General features: G+C 43.0%; 1 protein-coding gene across 36 annotated transcripts; it reads right to left on the bottom strand.

The window, feature by feature from the left end:
- Nucleotides 1–624: 624 nt before the first annotated feature.
- PCBP2 (poly(rC) binding protein 2) lies at nucleotides 625–22,968 on the bottom strand. Of its 36 annotated transcripts, none has more exons than XM_072654840.1 (15): nucleotides 22,707–22,944; nucleotides 20,224–20,369; nucleotides 19,032–19,055; nucleotides 18,907–18,939; nucleotides 18,364–18,480; nucleotides 16,572–16,703; nucleotides 15,607–15,734; nucleotides 14,645–14,732; nucleotides 12,595–12,687; nucleotides 11,444–11,485; nucleotides 10,073–10,145; nucleotides 9,568–9,606; nucleotides 8,554–8,606; nucleotides 7,516–7,685; nucleotides 625–1,068 (listed from the first exon to the last, which is right to left on the bottom strand). In XM_072654840.1, the coding sequence occupies exons 2-15, from the start codon at nucleotides 20,290–20,292 to the stop codon at nucleotides 1,032–1,034; spliced, it is 1,098 nt and encodes a 365-aa protein (XP_072510941.1). In that variant the 5' UTR covers nucleotides 20,293–20,369; nucleotides 22,707–22,944; the 3' UTR covers nucleotides 625–1,031. The 36 variants fall into 36 exon arrangements, with proteins under 36 accessions (XP_072510941.1, XP_072510943.1, XP_072510940.1 ...); XM_072654842.1 differs by having other exon boundaries at nucleotides 14,645–14,719; nucleotides 15,606–15,734; nucleotides 22,707–22,943; XM_072654839.1 differs by having other exon boundaries at nucleotides 8,554–8,609; nucleotides 22,707–22,943.
- Nucleotides 22,969–23,135: the final 167 nt, after the last annotated feature.

Genomic DNA, 23,135 nt, shown 5'->3' with positions numbered 1-23,135 from the left:
GGGAACGAGACTTAATCCATGCAGAAAGAATTATAACTTAGCTATGCTGTGTGAGTCCCACTAGTCAGGTAACCTCAGATTCAGGCACAAGCAAGAGGAACATTATCTTCCCAACAGTGGAAAGATTAAACAGAATAGAAGATTGGAGAGGTAGGGAAGGCTGCTTCTTCCTAGTGACCCAAATGAATACTAGTTGCCACTCCACTATAATGCAATTTCTATTTTCCCTCTTATTTTTAGGTCTAGTTCCCAAAGTAAATCTCTGGCACAACAAAGGTTTTAACAAGGAAGCCAAGAATTGCCAACTATAGCCTTTCTTAGGGAATGAAACACACAGGATTCCTTCCTACTACCAACTCCAGAAACAACTATGACTGAGGTTAAATGGGAGAGAGATCAAGAATCCTGATCAATAGGCTTCAGAAACCTAAGTCTGAGGCAAAACAGAAGAGATGAAGGCAACATTCTTAGTTGGGGAAGGGCTCTATATTCCAATCCTCAATGACTGGGATTCCGGATCCCACAGTGATTCAGGTGAGAGAGACACAGACAGAAGGGAAGTTAACAGGAATAAAACCCACATGAAGCACCGTGGCATCCAGTTTCTATTCACAAGGAAAAAGCTCCAGTCCATCTTTTAATTTTTTTTTGAAAAATTCCTGACATTACAGAACTAAACTGAAATGTATTAATATTCCACTCTTACATTTCAATGACAAAAACAGAAAAAAAAAATTCATGAGCCCAAAAAAAAAAAACCAAAAAACAAAACAAAAAAAAAAAAAACCAAAAAAAAAAAAAAAACAGGGAGAAGCTTATAAAACTAAATATGGTTCTCAGCGTTAACGGCTGAACAGAGAAAGGAATTAAAACGCTGTAATTAAAAAAATCACGAGTGGATGATAAAGTTGTGTAGAAACTGAAAATTTACAAACTATTTAAAACCTGGAATCGCTGACTGTTCAGAAACTACACAGATGGATCATGGGTGGTGAACAGCAGAAGGGGGTTATGGGTGAGTCTGCATTGTTCTAGCTGCTCCCCATGCCACCCGTCTCCGAGGAAAGCCTGCAACACAGAAATAGACAAAGCTTATAATCAGTTTTTCCTTTTTACCCAATAACCCCCACCTTTCCCCAAAATCCTCCTGAGGCATGTGTGTGTAATTGTGTTTAAAAGGAGGAGGTCAAAGGAAAAAAAAGCCTGCCAAATTACCTCAGAATTAAGAGCTAGTGAGGTTAGTCTCCTGAGTTTTTATGTTAACTCAAATCAGTTAAGAAGCACCCGTTAGATAACAGATCCATAGGGGCTGATGATTTTGAAAAAATCTTTGGGCTTTTGATTTCTAGAATATAAATTTTTGTAGCCAAAGCAATACAGCAAAGAACCAGTAGGATTAATGAGAAATAGAACTTGAGATCAAGAATTATCAGTATCTCTACCTTCTAGGTTTAGATATTAAAGCATAAAACAGTACTGATCAAAAGAATATGGTCCAAATGGGTTTTCCCTCAGACTTTCTTTCCAGTTCCACAGTTGTGATTACTCCTTTTAAACACAGTGCAAGAGATATACCAGTCCTATCTAGTCACAAAGGCAATTCATAATCCAACTGATATGCCATTCTGGGTATAGTAATAAACAAATTCAATTTAAGGATCTGGTAACATGCTGTGTATAATGCATGCACTTTGGGGATGGTTGGAATTGATCCAGAGTCTGGCTAAGGCCACACCCTGATTTAGACACTGCTTTATACGATGAACATATGTAAAGGCCAATTGAGGAAAGAAGCATTACACTGAAAAATAGTAAAAGAAAAGAGCCTAGACCCACAAGTCTCTGAGCAAAAACTGGCCATATTAATTCAGAGAGGGCAGGGGAATAAAAAAAAATAAAAAAAGGGAGGGGAGGAATTTGGAGCAACTGAGGTCAGTCAATACTGCTAGTAAAGGATGAAAGCAGGAGTTCAGAGGAAGGAACTGTCGGATGTGGCCTGGATCCAAGGCAGAAGACAGGCTAAAGTAATTAGAAGAGAATGGATGGAATGGAAGCATAAGAGCAACATTGGTCCCAAGGTCCCAGCAGGGTGAGCTGGGCCACAGGCCCAAGCCCCTGCAGAGCCCAAGCTGTCCCCTTGTTACTGTACGGATGAGATTAGGAAAGGATGTGAGGGAAAGCAGCCATAATCCAACAAAGCCTTTTATGTTATCTGCCAATACTAAACTATAGAAAGTGTCACTATTAGAGTGACCACATGGGGGCGCCCCAAGCCTCTAATTTCTATATGATAAGGAGAGCATGTCCTGAACACCTACACATCATCTCTCAATTTCCTTTAACTTTCTCTTAGATCCCTCAAGGATCTAAAAGTCCCACTCAATAAAATAAGTAGATTAAAAATAGAAGCATGGGCTAGAAGAGAGAGAAGGTAATGGTTTCAGAATGCCACAGTACCAGTGACACAAACACCAAGAAAGCAGGGCTATAAGGAAGAGAGGAAATTCATTCCTCTATCAAACGTTTTTTAAAATACCTTCAACCTGGGAACTGGAATAGATCGTCTCCTGGTTGCACCCCAGGAACCACCCTTGTCCCTCCCTTAGGCCAAACCCATTCAGGACACATGCTGAGTACACAGGCTCATATCCTGGACTAACAGACACTATATATGAGCAGAACAGAGAAAATGGCCAAGATGATTATTAACAATAAATTGAATTGAAATACAAAGCTAAACTGGATAAGGAAGTCAACCTGTCCCTTCTCAAACTTCACTCTCTCCAATGCACCCTCCCAGTATCTTTTAAAGCTAACTGCACATTTCTCTAAGTGGTCATGAATAATGCCACAGAAAAATTTCCCCAATTCCCAACTATCCTGTTTGCTTCTAGGAGATAAAACTGGACCAGTGGTTCCTAGGTTGAACCAACCAAAAGTGGGTGAATATATATATATATATATATATATATATATATATATATATATATATATATATATATATATATATATATATAAAGGTGAGACAGAATTCTTAATAAAAGAATCCAACTGTCATCTAATATCCCTAACTCTCATTTTCTATTGATGCAATTTTCCCAGTCCCGCTTTGACAAACAACTAGTTACATGGACTAATGACCTCACCTCTGTGTCCACAGGGTTTTCCTCAGTATGATAAGTGGTTTAAATTAAATCACTAAGGTCTTTTTAAAATTTCTAATATTCTCCATGGGATTTTCCCCAAGTTTTGTTGTGGTTGGAGGGAATGGGTCAAAGTGGAATATCCAATGTGAGTTTGAAAAAAAAAAAAAGACAGTAGACTAAGAATCCAGTATGATCAAAGACCTCTAAAATTATGGAAGTCGCAGGGAACTCAACAAGATGTAAATCATCATATGACCACCATCCCTACTACAAACAAAAGAAATGAAACTACACCAGCATTTTACCAATTTTAAGAGGGGCAGATAAGAAAAGGAAACTCTTTGATAACACTTATAGGGAATAAGAATATACACTGCCACAGGACAACCCCTCCTACCTAAAATCCCACGATGGATAAAATATGAAACCAGACAACAAGAAAAGGTCTTAGGGGTATACATACACACACCTAATTTTCAGGTCAACACAAGGGCCCCTCTCCCCACCCTTTGCCCCTTAATAGCACATTGATAACTAACATGATTCTCACTGTGGCAACTTTATTACAGCTACACAAAGTTATTTCCAGCCAAGAGGCCTGCTAAGCAACTTAACTAAGAAAGAATTAAAAAAAAAAAGTTTAACGGAGTAGCCTTTATTCAATAAACACAGACCCTAAACACATTGTCATATTGCAAGGCAAAAAAAGCTACAGAAAAGGGGAAGGAAAAAGGGAGGACAGGGAGAGAAGAGTTGGGGGAGGGAGAGGGAAGGGAGGAAGCAACAGCTACGGCTCTAGATAAGGAATTCAACAAATCACAGACTCTGAAACAGGCAAACACTCAGCTCAACTGGCCTGGACCTAAGCAAGGATCTCCCCCCCACCCCCTTCCCCCACAAAAGCACCAAGGAAGGTCACAAGCTCACAATTATTTGGTTTTCACCAATATTAACACAAAGGAAAAAAAATAAAGCCCAGAAACACTTTTGAAGGGATGCCCCAGAAATCTGCCATCAGTAGGGAGAAAATCTCTGTTTCTCAGCTTTCAGTTTGTTAGTTACGCATGGCACGGCAGAGGTGGTGGTGGTGGCAGCCGAAGCCCCAGGACCCTTAGCAGCAGACACAACATTTAGAGCCAGGAGAGGGATGGGTTTCATGCCAAGCAGACTGGAGACACAAGGGGCGGTCGGAAGAGGGTTGGGGAGGCTGGAGGGTGCGTCGGAGGTCCCCGCTGTGGCGAGCGAGGGGGTGGTGGTGGAGGAGGAAGAAGAAGAAGAAGGGGTGGAGGGTTGAGAGAGGTTGATGCTGAGGTGATCAGGGATCGTGACGGAGGCTGCCTGGGAGGAGGGTTTAGCGTTTTCTAAACTGTAACAGAGGAAAAAAAGGAACAAAAAAAAACCGGGTGGGTGGAAGGGAAGACCACAAAAAAAAAGTACAGGACAACGGCTTCAGTCATCAGTAAGTGCTTCTGGCTGTCAAACAGGAGGGTCTCAAACCAGCAGTTCTGCTAACTACATCTTATTTGTAGCCCAATCTCAACCCCCATCCCCCCTACCCACCCCCATTTCTGCCTTTAGAATTTTTATCTTCTAGTGTTGCCTAAAAGGGAGTCCCTCAGATTTGCTGCAGACTACAGGCAGCCACCCATCCACTGGTTATTATTCCCCAACCCCATCCCCAAAGATATGTAAGTGACCAGCTAAAAAGGGGAGTTGGATATTTGAGGTCAACATCCCTCCCCCTCAAGACATTAATGCTGAGCCCTTTAAAGTCGATCCAACTATTCACATCAACATAAGGAAGTATATTTGTGGCTCGTTTTAAAATCAATGTAACTTTAGGAAGCATCATTTATTTTCTTATCTTTCTTAATTGTAGAGCCATTAAAAAAAATACACAACAAGGTAAAGTGTAACCCTAAATTTGCTTGTCATCTAGACAGCAGGAATGAAACCCAGCCCAGTATTTTGCTCATAAGCCACTAAACTGGTGTTTCCTAATTCCAAAATTCTGTAAAGAGAGTAGCACCTTGAAAAGTGTTAATGGAGCAATACCAGAATTTTCTCCAGCGGATGCAAGAGAACCAGCAAGATTACAAAAAGGCTTATTATTGTTTCTACTAATACAATGCTGAAGCCCTGCAAAAGGTGAGAAAATAATTGATCCTTCATAAAAAAAGTCTGTATAGGAAGAGGGGGCAGCTCCAAGCACAGTTCATCCTCTCCAAACCAGATTCCCCATAATTTTTTTTTTTCATGTAGTCTAATAAGGAACAAACATTAAGCATCTAAATGCAAGAGGAGCCAGGACTCCTGCCACCTGAAAGTCTTAAAAGTTCAGGGTGCGAGAAAAAAGGAAGGCATGCCCTTAAGTAATACTACTCTCAAACCACTGTGGTGCACCTGAGTTAGAAAGGGTAAGTTTTATGGTATCCACTCTCATTCTCCAAAACTGAGTGCACACTATCTAGAGTCAACGGGATGACCTAATCTGAGCTATAGCAGGGAAAAAATCAGTATTATTAAAATGCACCACTCTGTCCAGTAAGAGCCAGCACAGGGCAAGCACTTGAATATTTGCAAACCAGCTACATTCATAGCAAGCTTGCTTAAAGTAAAACAATGTAAAATTACTTTCAAAATTCAACCAATACTCAAAATTTGCCCCATCTCAGAAATAAACTTCTAACTTATAAAAGATCGTCTCTGAAGAGGACTACCATTTCACAGTAAGTTAAATGACATGCATGAATATGAAGACCCTATGATATTCAAACCATCCATTCTGCACAAACCCAAATATGCTCACTCTTAAAGAGCCCAAAAAATCCTTTAATATTGCCTATCATCATTTGGAAAAAAAAAAAAGTGAGCAGGGACATGAGGCAGAAAATCACTAGCCACTGACCTATAAATAATGAATTCAAGAAAGGTCAGAAATCCACGGTACTGCTGGGCACAAGATTTATGATAAAATCCAGGATCAGGAGAGCAATGACATAAAGACATTGTCAGTTCCCTTCCCCTTGGATTAAATATGGGAAATAATTATGAACAAAACAAAGGTAAACTCCCAATGTGCAGGCCCCTTCCATTTCTGGGTTCTGTTTTGGTTGGGGGGAGGTGGGGTACATAGGGAATGGATGGTGTATCAGAAAGGACTAAGAATTTACATACCCTTAAGGGAAAAGGATAGAAAATGGAGGCAAAACAGAACCAAAACATAAAATGGGGAGAGCAGCCTAAGGCATTGAGACAAATATCTATGCTATAGATCACTGGGCTAAACATGAAAAGGGACCAAAGTTTGTATTCCCCCCTGCCCCATGTTGTTCAGGAAACCTTGAGGCAAACTATACTCTTAAGGGACCCCTCTGGCTCAATCATCCAGTCCTGTCTCTGTCACAGGCATCCCGTTGTCTCCAGTGTAAGCTGAGTCCCACACCCTCCAAGGAGCCAGTTTAGCTTTAAGACATAATGGCTCTATGGAAGGGATCTATGGGTGGTTTAAGTTCTCCATCAGAAGCATAAAAGACAACATCACGTAAAGGAAGAAGGAAAATTGAAACTGCTTCTTCCAGTATTATTTTTTTAGTAGCCACAAAAGCTTATTTACTACAGCAAAGGAGCATTACTTGATTTTAATAAAGACAAGGAAAGAATCAAGGGCACAAGACTAGATGGAGGAGTTAAAAGAGGATGCTCTCACAACATTCCTGTTCAACTGTGTCCTACCTGAAGCAATGTAACATACTTGGGCAATCTCACACTATCATTAAATAACTTTGAGCTTCAGTCCTCAGTCATCAGATTGTTTGTCATGCCCGTCACATCCCATTTTCCTCTTTAACTCAATTAGAGAACATTGTGAACTTTATTCCTTTAATTAAATTATTTAAAGAAAGAGACCACAAATGGCAACGATGATAGGAGCCACGATGGCTAGTCATGTTCATTCTGGCCAAACTATTATAATTAACGAGATAAAGTGGGGACATTATACCACAGCTACACTACTCGTCTCCTCTCCTTGATCCCACAAATGAGTTATGTCTCATGCTACTACATGCCTTTGTTGAACCAAAGTACTAAGGTTTAGCATAGCTACTTCTCTTTTTTCCTCATAAACTCATTCAGATTAGGCCAATCCCTTTAATATATGAGTAAGAGGGAAAAGAACCTAAGCAACACATTCAAACAGAGAAAAATATGGTTTTAGTTTAGGACAGGGACAGCAGCCCCCTGCTTCCTTGTACCTCAAAAGCACTTTCCAAATTAATACTCTATCAAAGTTAAGTGTCCTTAGCCCCAAGCATAAGTACAAGACACATATACCCCAACCAGTAAATCAAATTGGGAGAACTCTTACCTGACATTGATTAGATATTGGGCCAGGCTAATGCTGGCAGCAGATCCAGTGATGGTAACCTGCCTATCAGTAGATCCTTCCACTGGATTGGCAATTTTGATCTGAGCCCCAGACATCTGACGAATCTCATTGATTTTGGCGCCTTGACGCCCGATTATGCAGCCAATTAACTTGGGGAGAGGGGTCAGAAGAGGGAGGGGAGAAAAACAGAAAGGCAAACCAAATTAAGGACAGCTCCATACCTATCCTAGGAAATCCTATCCCATTCCCCATTCACCCAACTGAACACCTGGAACAAAGTAGGTGCTTAATAAATCCTCAATGAGGGTGGGAGAAAGGGGGAGTGAAGGTGGGTTTGTTATCCATATACTTCTAATCAGAAGATGTGAACTTTTCTGTTACAGGTCTCTTTATCTCCCCTTTTCTTTCCCACTTAATCACCTGAGAGGCCAGAAGCCCCCAGGGCTTTTAGTGAATGTATGCATACGTGTACATAAGCACATACATATACAGATCTTGCTCTATATCACAAGATCCACATCCATGTACACCTACATATCTAAGCTGAAAATTATACTATGTAAATGTATGAGCCCTAAGAACTAAAGGGGACAAGGAAAGGCAAATTGTTCAAGGCATCTACCTAGATAGGCAATTTAAGACTCAGAACCAACATTTCAACTACTTATCAAGCCCATCTACTGTTGAGGTAACTCTACTGTATAAGCCTTAGCTGTTCTAATGACAGCTTGAAAGACCATGGACTTGTAAGTCTGGCGAGAAGGAAAAAAAAAATCAATTCTACCTACTATCATCAGTTCCAGGTTTAATTAAAAAAAAAAATTCAACATTAAAAATTCAAGAGCATCCTTTGCCTTTGATTTTAGAAGCACAGGAATTCTACTTAGGATGAACAATTTCAATTTCAGCTTACAATTTTTCTATCTTTAAATGGGCTTCATGGCCCATTCCATCTTGCCATAATTTCTTTGTTGCTAAGTTATTGAACAACTCCCACCATCTACCAAATAAACTTACGTCATTTGGAATGGTGAGTTCATGAGAAGTAGTCTGAGCAGATGCATCCAAACCTGCTAAAAGACAGAAGAGACCAGGGAAAATTTAATGCATAGTAGAGCAGGCTTCCCACTGTGTAGCATATTAACCTTAATAGGAAACAGAACAGACCACAAAACCCAGCTTTGACTGTTGGAATTCATGACTCCCTTGGTTAGGCTCCCAAGGAGGAGGAAAAGGTAGATAATGCTGTAAATGCTTCCTCCACACGAACCCATCCCCTCAAAGAGGTGGCCTCATATCACCTTCCTTTCAAACCAGGCCTGCAGCTAACAAGAGGGTGCAGGGGACCCTCACACAGGACCATTATTAACACCAGGCTTTGTTTGGAAAGCTTCAGCTACCCTCCCACTCCATCAGCAACCACAGTTGGTGTGTTCCAACTCTGCCAATCTTACCCGATGCCTACTGACACCAGTACCAAGAATGCCAGGCCAGTTATCAGGAAGCCAGGGTTTTGCTTGGCACACATGCAGAGTTGTATTTTAAGTACAACCACACCAGTAACACACCCCAGAGTTTAGCCTAGACAAGCTCAAAAGGATAAAAACTGGCAGTCAAGTGAGGGGAATTAAGGCAGGGGTTTCTCTAGATTCTCCCCCTATAAAATGGTCATCAATTTATTTTCTTCTTTTTCTTTTCTTTAAAAACCAAGTTTTCCGCCCCCAGCATGAATTCCATTCCCCAGCAATTTCAGAAAGGAGCACAGGACCTGGACTAAACAAACCAGTCCAACTGATTAACCCTTACAACCCCATCCTGCTCTCAGCTGTGGCTGCTTGTCTCTGTAAGTTTTAAAAGGGGAAGGATCAGATCCATCAAGGGACCACAGGGCTTCAGGCCCACACCAATGCTCTCTCAGCTCCTTTGCCATGTGAAGGTCGCTGGTATGGTTTGTGGGCAGTGAAACAAAAAAGACTCCAACCAGTTTATTAATATAACAGTAGAATACTACAGATTTTTTTTAATCATTACCCCAATAGCCTTTCACCTCTGGAGAGCTGGATTCAATGCCTGTTAAGATACAAGTGAAAATGAGTTTGGTGGTCTCGTCCTAATCCCTAAGGGACAATTCATCCTTATTATAAAAAACTCTACACAATTTGGCACAATGGATAGTCTCTACCCAGGTCTAGGAATAGCTGGTGGAGAGAAAGGGGGTGCCAGTCAGATCCAGGAGGCAGCAATCAGAATGGGTGAGAAGAAATACAGTCAGCCTACCCTGGGCCTGACAAGCACTCCCAGCCCTCCCCCCCAACCTTCCAGGGCCATGTTAAAACAACTCATCCCAAAAGAAAACCATGTTTAAAAAAAGACATTACCTCCTGGGGTCTAGGCACACTAGACAGGCTTTAAACACAGCAGGATGCCTGGTATCGAAGTTTTGGTTTTTGTTTTTTATTACAGGCAAGCTGGGCCCTTGGGGCCTGGCCTCTGGCTTGCATTATACCTTACAGAACAAATACTGAGGTATCCATACCACTGAATCCGGTGTTGCCATGCGTCATGGGAAAGTGAGACTGTTGCATTGCCAACTGGTGCAGCTTGGTCAACTGGAGAAGAAAGCAAAGAAATAACAGGCTTAAAAAAAGTAACAATGCAGAACTCAAATCAAAGAGTACTAACTTATAGTTAAGAAATAAAGGAATACTCAACCCACAAAAATTGTCAAATTCTTCCCCACCACTAAAAATGGGAAGCTTAAATAATTCCTGGGGATGGGCACTCTTGGGACAGGGAAGAGAGGGATTGAAAAAGGGAAGAGAAGAAACAAGCTTAAGTTATACAATAAGCAGGAGTACCCACCCCCACCCACTCTTTTGAGTGCTACTCCATGGAGGCCTCTGCAGCCAGTGCAACCGTTGCCCCAGGGACAAGTACACACAACCTAGGAAAACAAACTGTGCAGTTGGGAACTAAGGAAAACACACCATGCAGGATTCTGTCAGTATACTGGGAAAAAGGGAGGGAAGTTAGAGGGCAGGGAGACTGTAAGGACCGCAGATTAAGAAAAGAAACCAAATTATGTTTGGCACTAGCCCACCCGCTTCTCCAGAACATTTCCAAAAAGCTACTTCCCTCTTCTACATAAAGCTACCCTGCAGCTGCTGCAAACAATTCCTCCATATCCACTTTCCCCTCACAGGGATTCCCACTAAAAGAATACCAATTTCTCAATTCCCCAAGGCTAATGCTCAGCTCCTAAACAATTAGTAAGGGTGAAGGAAGAATGTAGAAGAAAATGCCCAAACCTGGACATGAGAATCTCTATAGAGTACTTCCATTTCCCAATTTAATAGAGGAGCTGAATTAGTAAAGTTCAGCTTCCTGTCCCATCCCTATCGATTAATAAGTACCCTCAACCCACCTTCCCAAGACTCTGGGAATACTCTGGTCCCACCCCCACCACCAGAAATAGAAAGAGGACTACATGCGAGGAGTTTGTCAAGGAAAGACAGAGGAAGGGATCCCAGCCCACTATATCAGTCAAAATCTGCTGTGCCCTGAGAGAACAATGACAACTTATCATGGTGTGTCTGCTTTGTTTTCTCTTTAACAGAGGGCACTAGAACCAGATGGGGTTAAGTACAAGTTGTGCATCTTTGGGCTGCACCTTTCAGGTGGGTACAAATGCCAACAGGGACGAGGAGGTGGCATAATGCCCTGATGTGATTTCTTAAATTATTAAAGGACTTAAGTCATGGAATAGTACTTTAAAGAAAACAACTTGTTTTAAATCACATCTGATTTTAAAACCCAGCTCACTTCCGGCTACTTGGATGGGAGAAAGCACTCAGAAAATCTGATGGAAGAGGGAGCTTTCAAAACAAGAAGTGAAAACAAAACTTACATCTGGCTGTGGAATGGCATACTGTCCTTGAATGGTATAGGCCTACAAAAGGAGGAAAACAGTCCTATTAAAAACCAATCGTGGACAGCCACCCAATGGGGGGAAAAAAGACAAAGATTTCAACTAGCCAGGAAGCCAGAGAGCTGAACTGGAGGAACAGGGGAGCCAGGGATTCAGGCAGTAGACAGGTTATCTCCTATATATGAATGGGCCTGCAAGTTGGTCTTGCATGGACACTGAGCACGACCTGTTTATTCTGGGGTGCCTGAGGGAAAGGAACTGAGGTCCTTGCAAATATGAAGTGTGTATAGATCTGTTTCTCAATGGAAATGTGAGAGGCGGTATAGGAAATTGTGTCTTGACTGACCAACCCTCCTCCTCCCTGGGTACACAACATCCTTGGAGGAAGGGAAGACTTATAACTCCTTTTCTCAACCCCAACAACCCTGTGGTTATCCCCTCTTCTCTAGGTGACATGAATGACTTGTGTCTATGTGGTGTTTTGAGTCACTAACCTGTCCCTATCCCTCTGCTTGCTCTATAGTCTTCTAAAAGAACTCTGAAGCGCTGAAAAGCTAGCTGGACCCCTGAGATTGGGAACTACCCAAATGAGTACAGGAATTCCTGTATTCAAGCCTTACTTTCTGCCCCCTCCCCTCCACGATAGTCATTTGTAGCATCCACTATCCCTCTTCCCCCCCCCACCACAACCTCCCCAACAAGTTAGCTGAGCCTTTGGGGCAGTGGGGTACGGGTCAAGAAGGGGAGGAAGAGATGGGAAGTGAGGGAAGGAGATGGGAGTGGCTGGTTAAGAAGATGTTCAGAAGCATCTCAAGCTTCTCCCATCAGCTGCCAGTTCCCAGGTGCACCCAGGTAGGGGTGGGAGGAGGGTGGAGATGGGGTAGAAGGAAGTGGGAATGGGTGGGGAAAGGGGTTGAACAACAACAAAAAAAGAGTTGGTGTTACCATCTGATGGGCTACGCGGCCTGTGTGAAATGAGGTTGGGGGAGGGGGGGGTCAGTCCAGGTCCCCGTGGACAGGTGGTGTCCACAGCACAAAAATCACCAGCGCCACTGGCCCCCCTCGTGTTGGCAGTCTCGGCTGAGGCGGAAGGATTGAGTGAGCCTTGGAGACTGAACATCCCCTCTCACCTCTAGAGGTGGTCCCTCCAGGTCAGGGTTGAGGCACATGGACGGGGTGGTGTGGGGAAAGCTCGCACTGTCGCTGCCTGTGCTGTACCTGTCCTGTGGATAAATAGAGGATTTCAGTCTCCAGGGCTGTCAATCCGGCACCTTGTCACCAGCATGAAATTCACACAAAAAAAGTCGTTTAATTTTTTTTCCTTTTCCTTTAAAAGGAGCTCACAACATGGTTTGAAACGAGCCGCAGTGTTTGTTGTTTCTTTCTTTCTTTTTTTTTTTTTTTTAAAAAAAGTTACCTAGTGGCAGATTTCACGCCGCGCGCTTGGGCTGTTTTTCAACAAAGGGACAGGGATGGAAGAGCTTAAGGAACCAGATCTAGGGCAGTTCCAGGGATTCTTTAGAGTAAAATGACCCTGGAGTCCACTCCACCACACAGGAGCAGAAGGGACATATGTCCACTTGTGGGTAGACTGGAAGCTGGTCCAAACAAAAAGGCCACTGAGAAGAATGCTCCAGGGCTGGGCCACTCACGGAAGAAGCTGCAGGCCTTTAGAGGGTGGTCAACTGAAAGGGAATTGCCAGGGAAAAAGGGAGGGGAGGAAAGAGAGGTATGAACGGGAAGGGGGTAGGTTTGGGGAACGGAAAGGAACTGAAAGCAGGACATGTAAATGGACCGCAATAGCTGGGACTGGTGCAAGTCCCAAACCAGGATTGGACAATCCAGGAGTAGTAACCTGGACCTCCAGTTTAGAGCAGAAAAGTCCTCCACCTACCCCTCCTCACTGTACTGACTGGGTCTCTGCTTGTCCCGCCTATCTGCCCCTGTCTCAAAAGCAGTTTTCATGGTGGTGTATGAGTGCTAACAGTGAGTATGCTGTGTGTGTACCTACTGAATGAACCAGAGCTATTTGCTTTGCCTTCAGGGCCCTGTGAGATTTTAGGATTCCAAGTGAGCCTAAACCCTGTGCCAATTCTCTCAAAATGTGAATGAGATGGACCTCAGGACTATGATGGTCTGATCCCAGGCCCCTCTGGTATCCCCTTTATATCTGGTTCCAGGTCAAATGGAAACAAAGTAGAACTGGTAAGCCGAGGTAGAAAACAGGTCATGCTCGGGGTGGAAAAGGGCTCAGCTCCATCCACTTGCCCCAGTCAGCTACCAAAGTAACAAGTTATGTTTTCAAGTTGAACCGCAATGCTCCCATACTAGCCTACCTATTATTATTTCAAATCCTAATGGAATGGCTCTTACAGGATGCTGGCCAATTCCCCTGTGATTATCACAAGCATGGCCTGGGTTTAAAACCACACTGCAGGAAGCAAATTTAAGGGAGTATTAGCGTAAAAGGGGTGCTCTGGTACCTTCAGAGGTTAACACCAACGAGGACAAGAAGCTCCCTTCAATTCTTATACACTGCCCTAACTGAGTCACATATATACATATATACACCATGTGGATTCAGAACCAGTGCTTAGGGAGGTTAAGAGCCTGGGAGACAACACACTGGAGTTTGGGGGTAAGGGGATAGGAGCAGGGGAGGTGAGGTGAGGGGGGAGGGGAAGTTTGTAGGACACTCAAGTTCAGGACCCTCGATTTGACAGACCACCATCCAAGATAATCTTTCTGAGAGGTCTAGTCCTTTAAGACCTCCAACTAGACCTCTAGATCATCCCATTTTAATCAGAATATGAATGGGGTGGGGGGGGGGGGAGGGAGGAGGGGAAGTGACAGATTATTTAACCCTCTCTCTGCTAACCCATCCTCCCACTAGTTTCCCTTCTCCAAATATAAATACCTCTTCAGAGTGCCTACAGAACTTCCAATACCTGCTGAAAATTAAAGAGGGGCTCAACATAGCTCTCTAAGAGGACAAAAAGTTTAACTTTTAATTTTTTTTTTAACTCAAAAAGAAAAACAAAATACAAAAAGCAGGAGGGTCATATGGTGACCTGAGTACAGCAAACATGCAGAGTGGCCTGGTGTGTCGCTGGCAAAGTTGGCAGCTGAATACCTTGCCCACCCCAACCCAGCAATGCCCACAAAAATCAAGTTTCTTACCTGACCACCTGCAAAGATGACTGGAGAGCTGGACGGCTTGGGCCGGTACGGGATGGTCACGCCCTTCGGGGGAGACTGGGAGAGAGTCAGAGGGGAAAAAAAACAAAAAGAGATAAGGTTTCAAAGCTGTTTCAGCTGTGTGGCTAATGCTCACACAGGTCACAATAAAAACATAGCAAATCACCCAGTCTTCTGCCTAAGTATAATCTTAAAACAGTATGAAGAACATACAATAGTACTGGCCCAAGTTCTAGCTATGCAAGTTTGGGCATTAGAATTCAAACCAAAATGGTCTCCAAAAAGATTTTAAACTATGCTGAAAATGACTCTTCTAAGTCTGCCTGTGGCAAGAAAATCTGAGTAAGACCTATTTTTATTAAGCAGATAAGCCAAAGATGTTCAGGGCTTTTTATGCTCTGGGTCATCTGGACCAAAGGTTAAATAAAAACCAGAAGTTTGTTTCTGGTTTGATTATAGGTTTGTCTACAGAGAGAGATAGCACAGTATGACTGTTTCATACTGATCATTGCTTCTTAATTCCTGATGTTATTAAATTTCCTTTTCTTTTTAATAAAACCAAATCCAATTTTACAACCTCAGATTGTTTCTTCTTCAAACCGTTGTTGTCTATTTGGGATCAGATCAATAGCAAGGTGCTAGATTTCATTAAGTCTGGACTTTTAAAAGCTAACACCTTGTCCTGTGAGTCTAACCTAGGGCATTCCTGTCAGCCAACATGCCCAATTAATGACATCCCTCCTCTTGGAAGTTCAATGGGTAGAGATCACTGCCACTCAGTAGTTTCTATTTCAGAGCTGTAGACTTTATAAAGCCACAGGGAAAGAAAAATATAAATACAGGAACTGGTGTTTTCCAAATACCCCCAACCTACTTCTAGCCTATCTAAATTTACTTTATGTGTTGCCCTCCATCCCCCAACAGCATGAGCCTGAGGGCTTACCTCCAACATGACCACGCAGATCTGTTTGACACACTCAATGATAGATTGCGGGATGCCAGCAATAGTGATGGCCCGCTCAGTTGAGTTTGGTAGCATATCCCCTGCCACCTGGACCTGAGCCCCTGTACTCTTTGGGGCAAAAAATGTAAACAGAACAAGTTAGACAACCATATACATCATTACCATCTTACTGGTACAAGCAGGAAGTTACAAGCCCCAATAGTGCCTTATTCTCATAAGCTATATACCCTTCCCCCCTTCAGCACTCCCTTCCTACTCTTCCCCCATTCCAGATGAAATGGAATAATCCAAGCTGAAAATAAGTCAGGCTCCAGAAGCCGGGGGCTGAGTAACAGACTAAATTTAACCTGATCCCAAGAAAAGGTTCCTTCAAGACTATGCCTCCAAGCTAATGACCTACCTACTGTTTTGCCTTTCCTGGTCAGAGGAAAAATAATACCAAGGAAGCATGGTCTCTACAGGTCTCAGTTATTTCTCCAGAACAAGAGTTTTCCCCCCCAGAAAACAGAGTAGCATTCCTCTAGGAGCCATTCAAGTTTCATTAACATTCGAACACACCTCCCACCAGAACAGATGAAATATTTTGCTTCTATAACTCAGTAAGACAGAATTCCACCTAAAACCTAGGACTTCTACTTCCCCATCATACAATGGTTTGATCAACAAACAAATTACTTGCTCAAATTTCTATTTCACATTCCAGTATCACAACTCCCTTGACTCCTAAGATCCCCAAGATCCTCTCTATCACAAAAGCCTAAGAATCAAACTAGTAATGGTCTCCATCCCATTAATTAATCCAAGGTAATTCTAACAGGGTTGAAAGAAGCCTAATTTTTTGTTCATCCCAGAACCTGACAATTCTAAAAGCCAAAAGAGTTGCAAATATATTTGGAATGGGACAGAATAATTCTGGCTCCTAAAAGGTACCCAAAATGTGCCAACCTCTCTTATTTCCTTGATCTTGCATCCTCCTTTTCCAATGAGAGAGCCACACTGGCTAGCAGGGACCACAAGCCTCAGGGTGACTGGGGGTCTACTGGCAGCTGTACTATTGGTCATAGAGCTGCTGATGTCCTATAAGAGGAAGGAAGTAAGGTCAGGAAACTAAAGGGAAACAATCAGATCTTCTGCAGTCAAGAGGAAACAGAAACTACTAACTAATTAGTGCTTGGCATTCCATGTTAGACCCATTAAGTATATGGCACATTTCTCTGAGAGATCATCTCTGAGGCAGAGAAGATGCTCCATCCACAGTGGCTTTCTCTGGGCTTTTGTCCTCTTTCTCCTATGGATCGGGGCATGATTAGTTAGGGGCACTAAGTAGGGGGAGGGTTAGGCCTGTCAAATAGAGGCCACAAATAACCAATTAAACAAGCTTTCTGGAAGAGTTTACACTTAGACAAAGGAAAAATAAAAGGGAATTGAATAGTGACAGCCTATTGGTATGAAAGAACTATGTACTGGAGTCCCATTGTTCCAATGTACCAAATACTTGAACACTACTACAAACTGTTACCTATTTAACACACAGGAAATGAAAAAAATCCAAGGTATCCAACTGCTCAGCAAATTGCTTTGATTTTTGATTTCTTAAAGGGAAAGACTTGCTACCTTGATAGACTAGCATTATCAGTAGATTAGGAATACAAAAGTTCCTACCAAGCAACCCTTTTAGACTTCTCAAAGTATATGGTCTGTACTAGAATTAATTCCAAGTCACTGAGAAGCAGATCTGAGTTCCATCTTTGGAAAATAATACTGTGTCCCTGGGAATAAATGAACCTGATCCAGGAATCAGCAGAAATCAGGCAGTGTGGAAAAAAAATATTTTAACCTTAAAAAAAAAAACGACAGAGGGAAGGAAGAATGTACACAACACTTAAAAGTTTAGCAGAATTCCTGCTGATTTAAAGGAAAAGTTTCTGACCCTTAAAAGGATAAGGTTTCATGTACCATTAAGCACAGACCACAAGCCAAAGCAGCAGCCAGATGAAACCTTTGCCTGTGGTATCAATTGCACAATCAGTTGCAGTACAAAAGGGTGAGGAGACTGAGGACAGGGCAGCTGATACTTATTTCTAATAGACACTCACACTTTTTCTTTAGAGAGCTGACCAAAAAATGTAACGTACTAATGGTAAACCATAATACACTGGGCCTTGGATAGTGAAGAAAACGTGGATTTAAATATTGCCTCAAACTTTTTTTTTAAGATGTGTGACCTAGGTAAGTCACTAAAGCTCTGAGCCTTGGTTTCCTCATCTCTAAAATGAGTGCTAAACTCAATGTTCAATAAAGCCCCATCCAGCTATAAAATCAAGATCTTATTTTCTCCCCCATTTTCCAAATTTTTGCTTTTGCATAAAACCAGAAGGCTTAAGAGATTACTTAAGAGGATTGCTGGAATTATGCTTTCTAAATATGAAGCACTATTTTCCAATATGGAGGGAGTTAGTAGAGCTTAATTTTGGTGTGATGTTCACAGCAGTATTTAAATTTAATTTTAGACCACAAAGGTGTTTTTGTATGTTTTTTTATTGGGGGGAGAGACTGGGTGGATATATGCACTAGAAAAAAGGGTCTTTCCATCCAGATATGCAGAATGATGAAAGCCTAAAAAACTAAGACAATTAAATTAAGATCCTGTTTGGATCTCTCCAAACACTATTGAGACACAAACACATATTTTCTTTTAACAACAAAGAGCCCTTGCTGTGCAGAGTAACAAACCAACCTCTTCCAGTTTGTCAATAATCATTGCAAAGGCTTTAAAGATGGCATTGGTGGGTCCAGCCAGAGTAATTATTCTCTCAGGACAATTCCCTTCTGAGATGTTGATACGAGCACCACTCTGGGAAAAAAATATAAACACAAGATTAAAAAACAAATGAAAGAAATCAAGAACACAAAACATCAAACATAGTCCCTCCCCCACCCTCAAATTAGATTTAGGTGTGAAGGGATAAAGATTTGACTCTGGGAACAGGCAAAGCCATTATTATTCTCAAATCCATCCAGTGCTTAGCTCTCCTTTACCAGACTACAGCAGCCATTTTAGGTGCTAGATCTAGGCTGAGATTGGCCAGAACTACATTTCCCAGCATTCCTTTCTATCACATCAGAATTATCATTTGCTGCCAGAACAAGCTCAAGTAAACAAGCTAGTAATACCAGTTTCTAAAATCTCCTATTGGGACCCTCCTCCTACCAATGCCTAATTTCTAATTCCTTGGAGGTTTTTACCTACTTTTCCAATACCCATGCCTAAGAAACTTACCTCTTCACGCATCTTCTTGACCGATTCTCCTTTCTGCAACCCAAGGAAAAGACAAGAATAAACTCCAATTGCTTCACAACCCTAGTTGGCTAAACAGTAAATAAGACGAAGTGAACCTGTCTTACCTTTCCAATAATGCTTCCAACTTCCTGTAATTAGGAAAATAATTATCAATAACAAGAAATACTAAATAATCTAGTGAAATGGAAATAGTCATTCCTCTGTCCAACTAATCTACTGCTCTTTGGATTTCAGTTACTACGAAGTCAGACAGTAACATTATCTTGAAGATACTAAGCAACAGTGGATTCAATGGGAAGTTATAGCCACCCCAAGGCAGAACTGGGTACCTTTGGGACAGTGAATTCCTCCTCAAAAGGCCAAAAATGACTATGGGAGGGGAGGAAAGGAAGAAAGAGATGATTTCACCATTTAGACTAGAAAACCCTCTCATATCCCCTTTTTAATGCTAATTCTGTAACTATCTTGCCTCTTTTTTCATTTTTACCTTTTTCAGGTCCTTTTATTATTCCTGTTCAATAAATTTAATTCTACAAATTTATTACATTTTGAGTGGAAAGCAATGGTCCTGTGACTTCACTGTTATAGTAATTCCTGGTAAAGAAGTTCCATACCAATGCTAGACAATGACCTGGACTGGGGATTTATGACTTGGAATCTAGGGTTAACACAGTCCATTATTACACCCCAGGCAGGACTTGAACTCAGTTCTTCTCTAGGGCCATTACCAAGTTCACCAAACTGCTTCTCAACTAGCTCAGGAAGATTCAATGTTTAGATAGCACTGATAGAAATTGGCCTAATTAGCAGTTTTGCTAAGTTAGCCATCTGCATATTTATTTATAGTTGTGTGCTCACAAGTTATCTGTCTACAAGTATATATGGAGAAGAATGAGTTCCCCAAAACTAAATGTTTTCAAGCAAAGGTAAAACAACACCTGTGGATTCAGTTTAAAGAATAATTTCACAGAGATTTCATAGATTCCCCAATACTGTGCAGGTCCTCTATCCCTGATCTATCTATCATGGGGCTATGGGGTGGTCTCTCATTATCTTGCCTAAGAAATGTATCCAACCTTTTCCGCAAACAAAGAGTTCGAACAGAAAGAATCCCTGCCTTTTTCCTCACCATCTCCCATTTCTTTCTACCGTGGTAGGCAAAGAGTGCCATAGCAAAGCATCCTGCTGTGCTAATCTCAAGAATTCTAAAATAGGCACTCCCCCACCACCACCCTGACTCCTCCCCTAACATTTACTATGACCCAATTTCCCACCAAGGAAGAAGCTGGCACATACCTTTCCATGCATAAGTAGCCGGATGGTGAGAGTGACATTTAATCCACCTTCAATCACACCGGTGTCCATGTCGAGCAGTGTTCTGGGGATTTGGACTTTGTAAAGTGGTCAAGTCTTTGGTCACTGGTGGGAGTGGAAGCCAAAAACTGGAATGGCAAATAGTAAAGAGGTAAGACAGTAAAAACTTAATGAAAAAACTCTTTCTGCCACCTGGGCTACTTTATCCTTGATGACAGTCTCTACAAATTAATGCTTTTGGTTTTCATCTGCTACAATTAAACAGACCCCCTACTTTGAAAAAAAAATGGCAGTTACAACCTCTTAGAATAATTTATTCATACATAGGACTATGGAATAAATTTCATGGTAGTAATGGCTTTTGCATTAAGTTGGCAGAGAATTGCTGAAGATGCACCAGATTATCCTTCAATAAAATACCATCTTAGGACCACAAGGTTACCCTCCAGCTACAACTTCAAATGAACCGTACTCATATCTCTTTCCAAACCATCTACAATCTTACCAGTCTGTCTCCTCAAATCTGGGAGCCCCAAGGTTTTCCCCCTCCCAAATTAAGTTTATCAAGCCAGATTCCTTACTAGAGGCAAATCCTAGGTCAAGAGAGGAGTTCCTACTTATAATTAACATATCAACTTTGGATAGGTGATAAATTTTCACGTATACTACTTGATGTTCCTGACAAGGTAGAATACTAAATAGTCACTTTACACTGAAGCTATGGGAGTTCAGTGACTTGGCCAAGGTCATCAAATTTTACTGGTCTTATTAGGACCCAAACCTAGGATCTGTGGCTCCTTACAGAAAAGATTCCAGTGTTCTTTCATAACACTACCTCTTAACAAGAGTCAACTATGAAACAAAAATACAGTATGTCCCACCTATTTTATTTGATTTCCCCCTCCCCAGTTACTGAGAATAGACTCACAAAATCAGATTATTTAATAACGTTTTTTCTTAAATTGCTTTAAATGATTTGCCCCTCACACATACTTTCTTCAAGGTGAAGAGAGCTATTGAGACCATGCTACAATTTAGCCACAGCAATTACTTCCCAAACTACAACAACCATTTCTGCATCCTAACACAAGATGTCCCCTCATCCTTCTATTTCCTCAATGACTTTTCAAACAACACCTCGTTATCTCTCACTGACACGAACCTTTCTACGTCCTGAAAGCACCGAATTTACTACCTCTTTATCATACTTTAATATAAAAAAGTAAGTCCAAATAATTTTGAAAAGACTTTAAAATTACTACTGCCTTACCTTCACCCCCTTAAAGTGGCAAGTTACCCCTTGGCTATCAACAACCTGGAGAAAACCATCTAAAAGCAGGGCCTGGTGAATTATAGCCAAGAGCCCAGATGAGCATATTAAAGGTGGTGAAAGATAAATAAAATAAAAAGGAATGATTCATCTATCATCTACAAAGTGGTTTGTGGCTTTTCCTTTTCTTCAAAAGTTTAGATTTCTAACATCAAGACTCACTATCTAAATTTTATAAGACGTATTTTAGAAACAATGATGCTCAACAAAGTTTGAAAAGCTAAGATAAATTTCACCCAATTTTAAACCATTAATTGGATTTTAGGGAAGTGGATTTTCTCTTTTTCTGAAACCTCAGTTTGGGGCGTCTTTCACCCCACCCCCTCCCTCTTAACCTGGGGGAGGTAGGAGGCTGCATTTTTTAACCCCAACACTGCCGACTTTGTTGCCACCTCCGAATGTTAGTACGAACGGATGTTAAGCATATCAATTACAGGCGCCTACCAATGCCCCATAAATATCTCGGTGGAGAACTAAAAGGAGAATGATGCCTAATCTTCCCTGAGTGTTACCCAATTAGAAAATATCCCATATAACCTTTTAACTGGGGTGGGGGGGGGGTGCAGTCTACCCTTTCTCCATCGATCCTGACACTCCGTCACTTCTCATCCGGGCATTTCCCACTTTTAAAAAATTCCTCCACCACCACTATTCCCCCCCCCAAAAAAAGGGGGAAAGAAAAAAATAAACGGCTCGGACGGGGGAGGGCGCTGCGGTCCGGGGGGAGGGGCCGGACCAGCGGCGCCTCCTCGTGTGGCTGCGCCAGCAGCCGCCCCCCGCGGGGAGCCGCGTTCACCCGCCAGGCCAGCCGGCCATCGCCTCACCCCCGCCCCCCCGTCAACCAACAAACCCGCCGCCCCCCCCAACCTGCCGCGCGCGCGCCCTCCCAGACTCTTGCGCAGCCGCCGGAGAGAAGGGGGGGGGGGGGTGAGGAAGGGCCTTGCGCGCGGCCTAGCAGGCCGCGCCGAAGCCAGGGCCTCGCGTGAGCCGCCGGACGGGCGGGGTGAGGGGGAAAGCGGTCACGCGGTGTTACGCGAGGCCGGGGCTCGTGACGGGGCCTAGGGCCGTCTAACAGGTATGGGGGGAGGGGAATAAGAAATAAAGTCAGAGGCGGAGGGGGAGTTCTGAGGCTTACCTTCGGGCGCGAGGCGAGTGAAGGGAAAAGGGGGAGCGGGCGGGAAAGGGAAGGGCGGGAGGCCGGGGGCGGAACAATAGGGGCGGGCGGGAAGGCGAGGGGGTACCCACGGGCGGGCGGAGGAGGAAGGGGGGGGTGGAGGAGGAAGGGGGGAGAGCGACCCCGGGGCGGGTGGAGGGCGGCGGAGGGCGGGCAGGCGGAGGGCGGGCGGGCGGGCGGGAGAGGGCGCGGGCTGCGGCTGCTCCGGCTGCTGCCTCTGCTGGTCTGGGAGGGGGACGGGGCGGAGCGGCCCGCTTTCAACCCCGCGCACCCTCCGACCCCGGAAGCGCTAACCGCCCCGGGGGCCGGCGAGGCGACGGCAGCGCCCAAACCTCCCCCACGCACAGCGGATGGCCTCCTTCCAGCCTAGAGCGGCCCCATATGCAGCGT

The sequence above is a fragment of the Notamacropus eugenii genome, chromosome 3, assembly GCF_028372415.1.
Source record: "Notamacropus eugenii isolate mMacEug1 chromosome 3, mMacEug1.pri_v2, whole genome shotgun sequence".
NCBI lineage: Eukaryota > Metazoa > Chordata > Mammalia > Diprotodontia > Macropodidae > Notamacropus > Notamacropus eugenii.
Note: the sequence above shows the minus strand (reverse complement) of the source record. Positions and strands in the feature narration are given on the sequence as shown.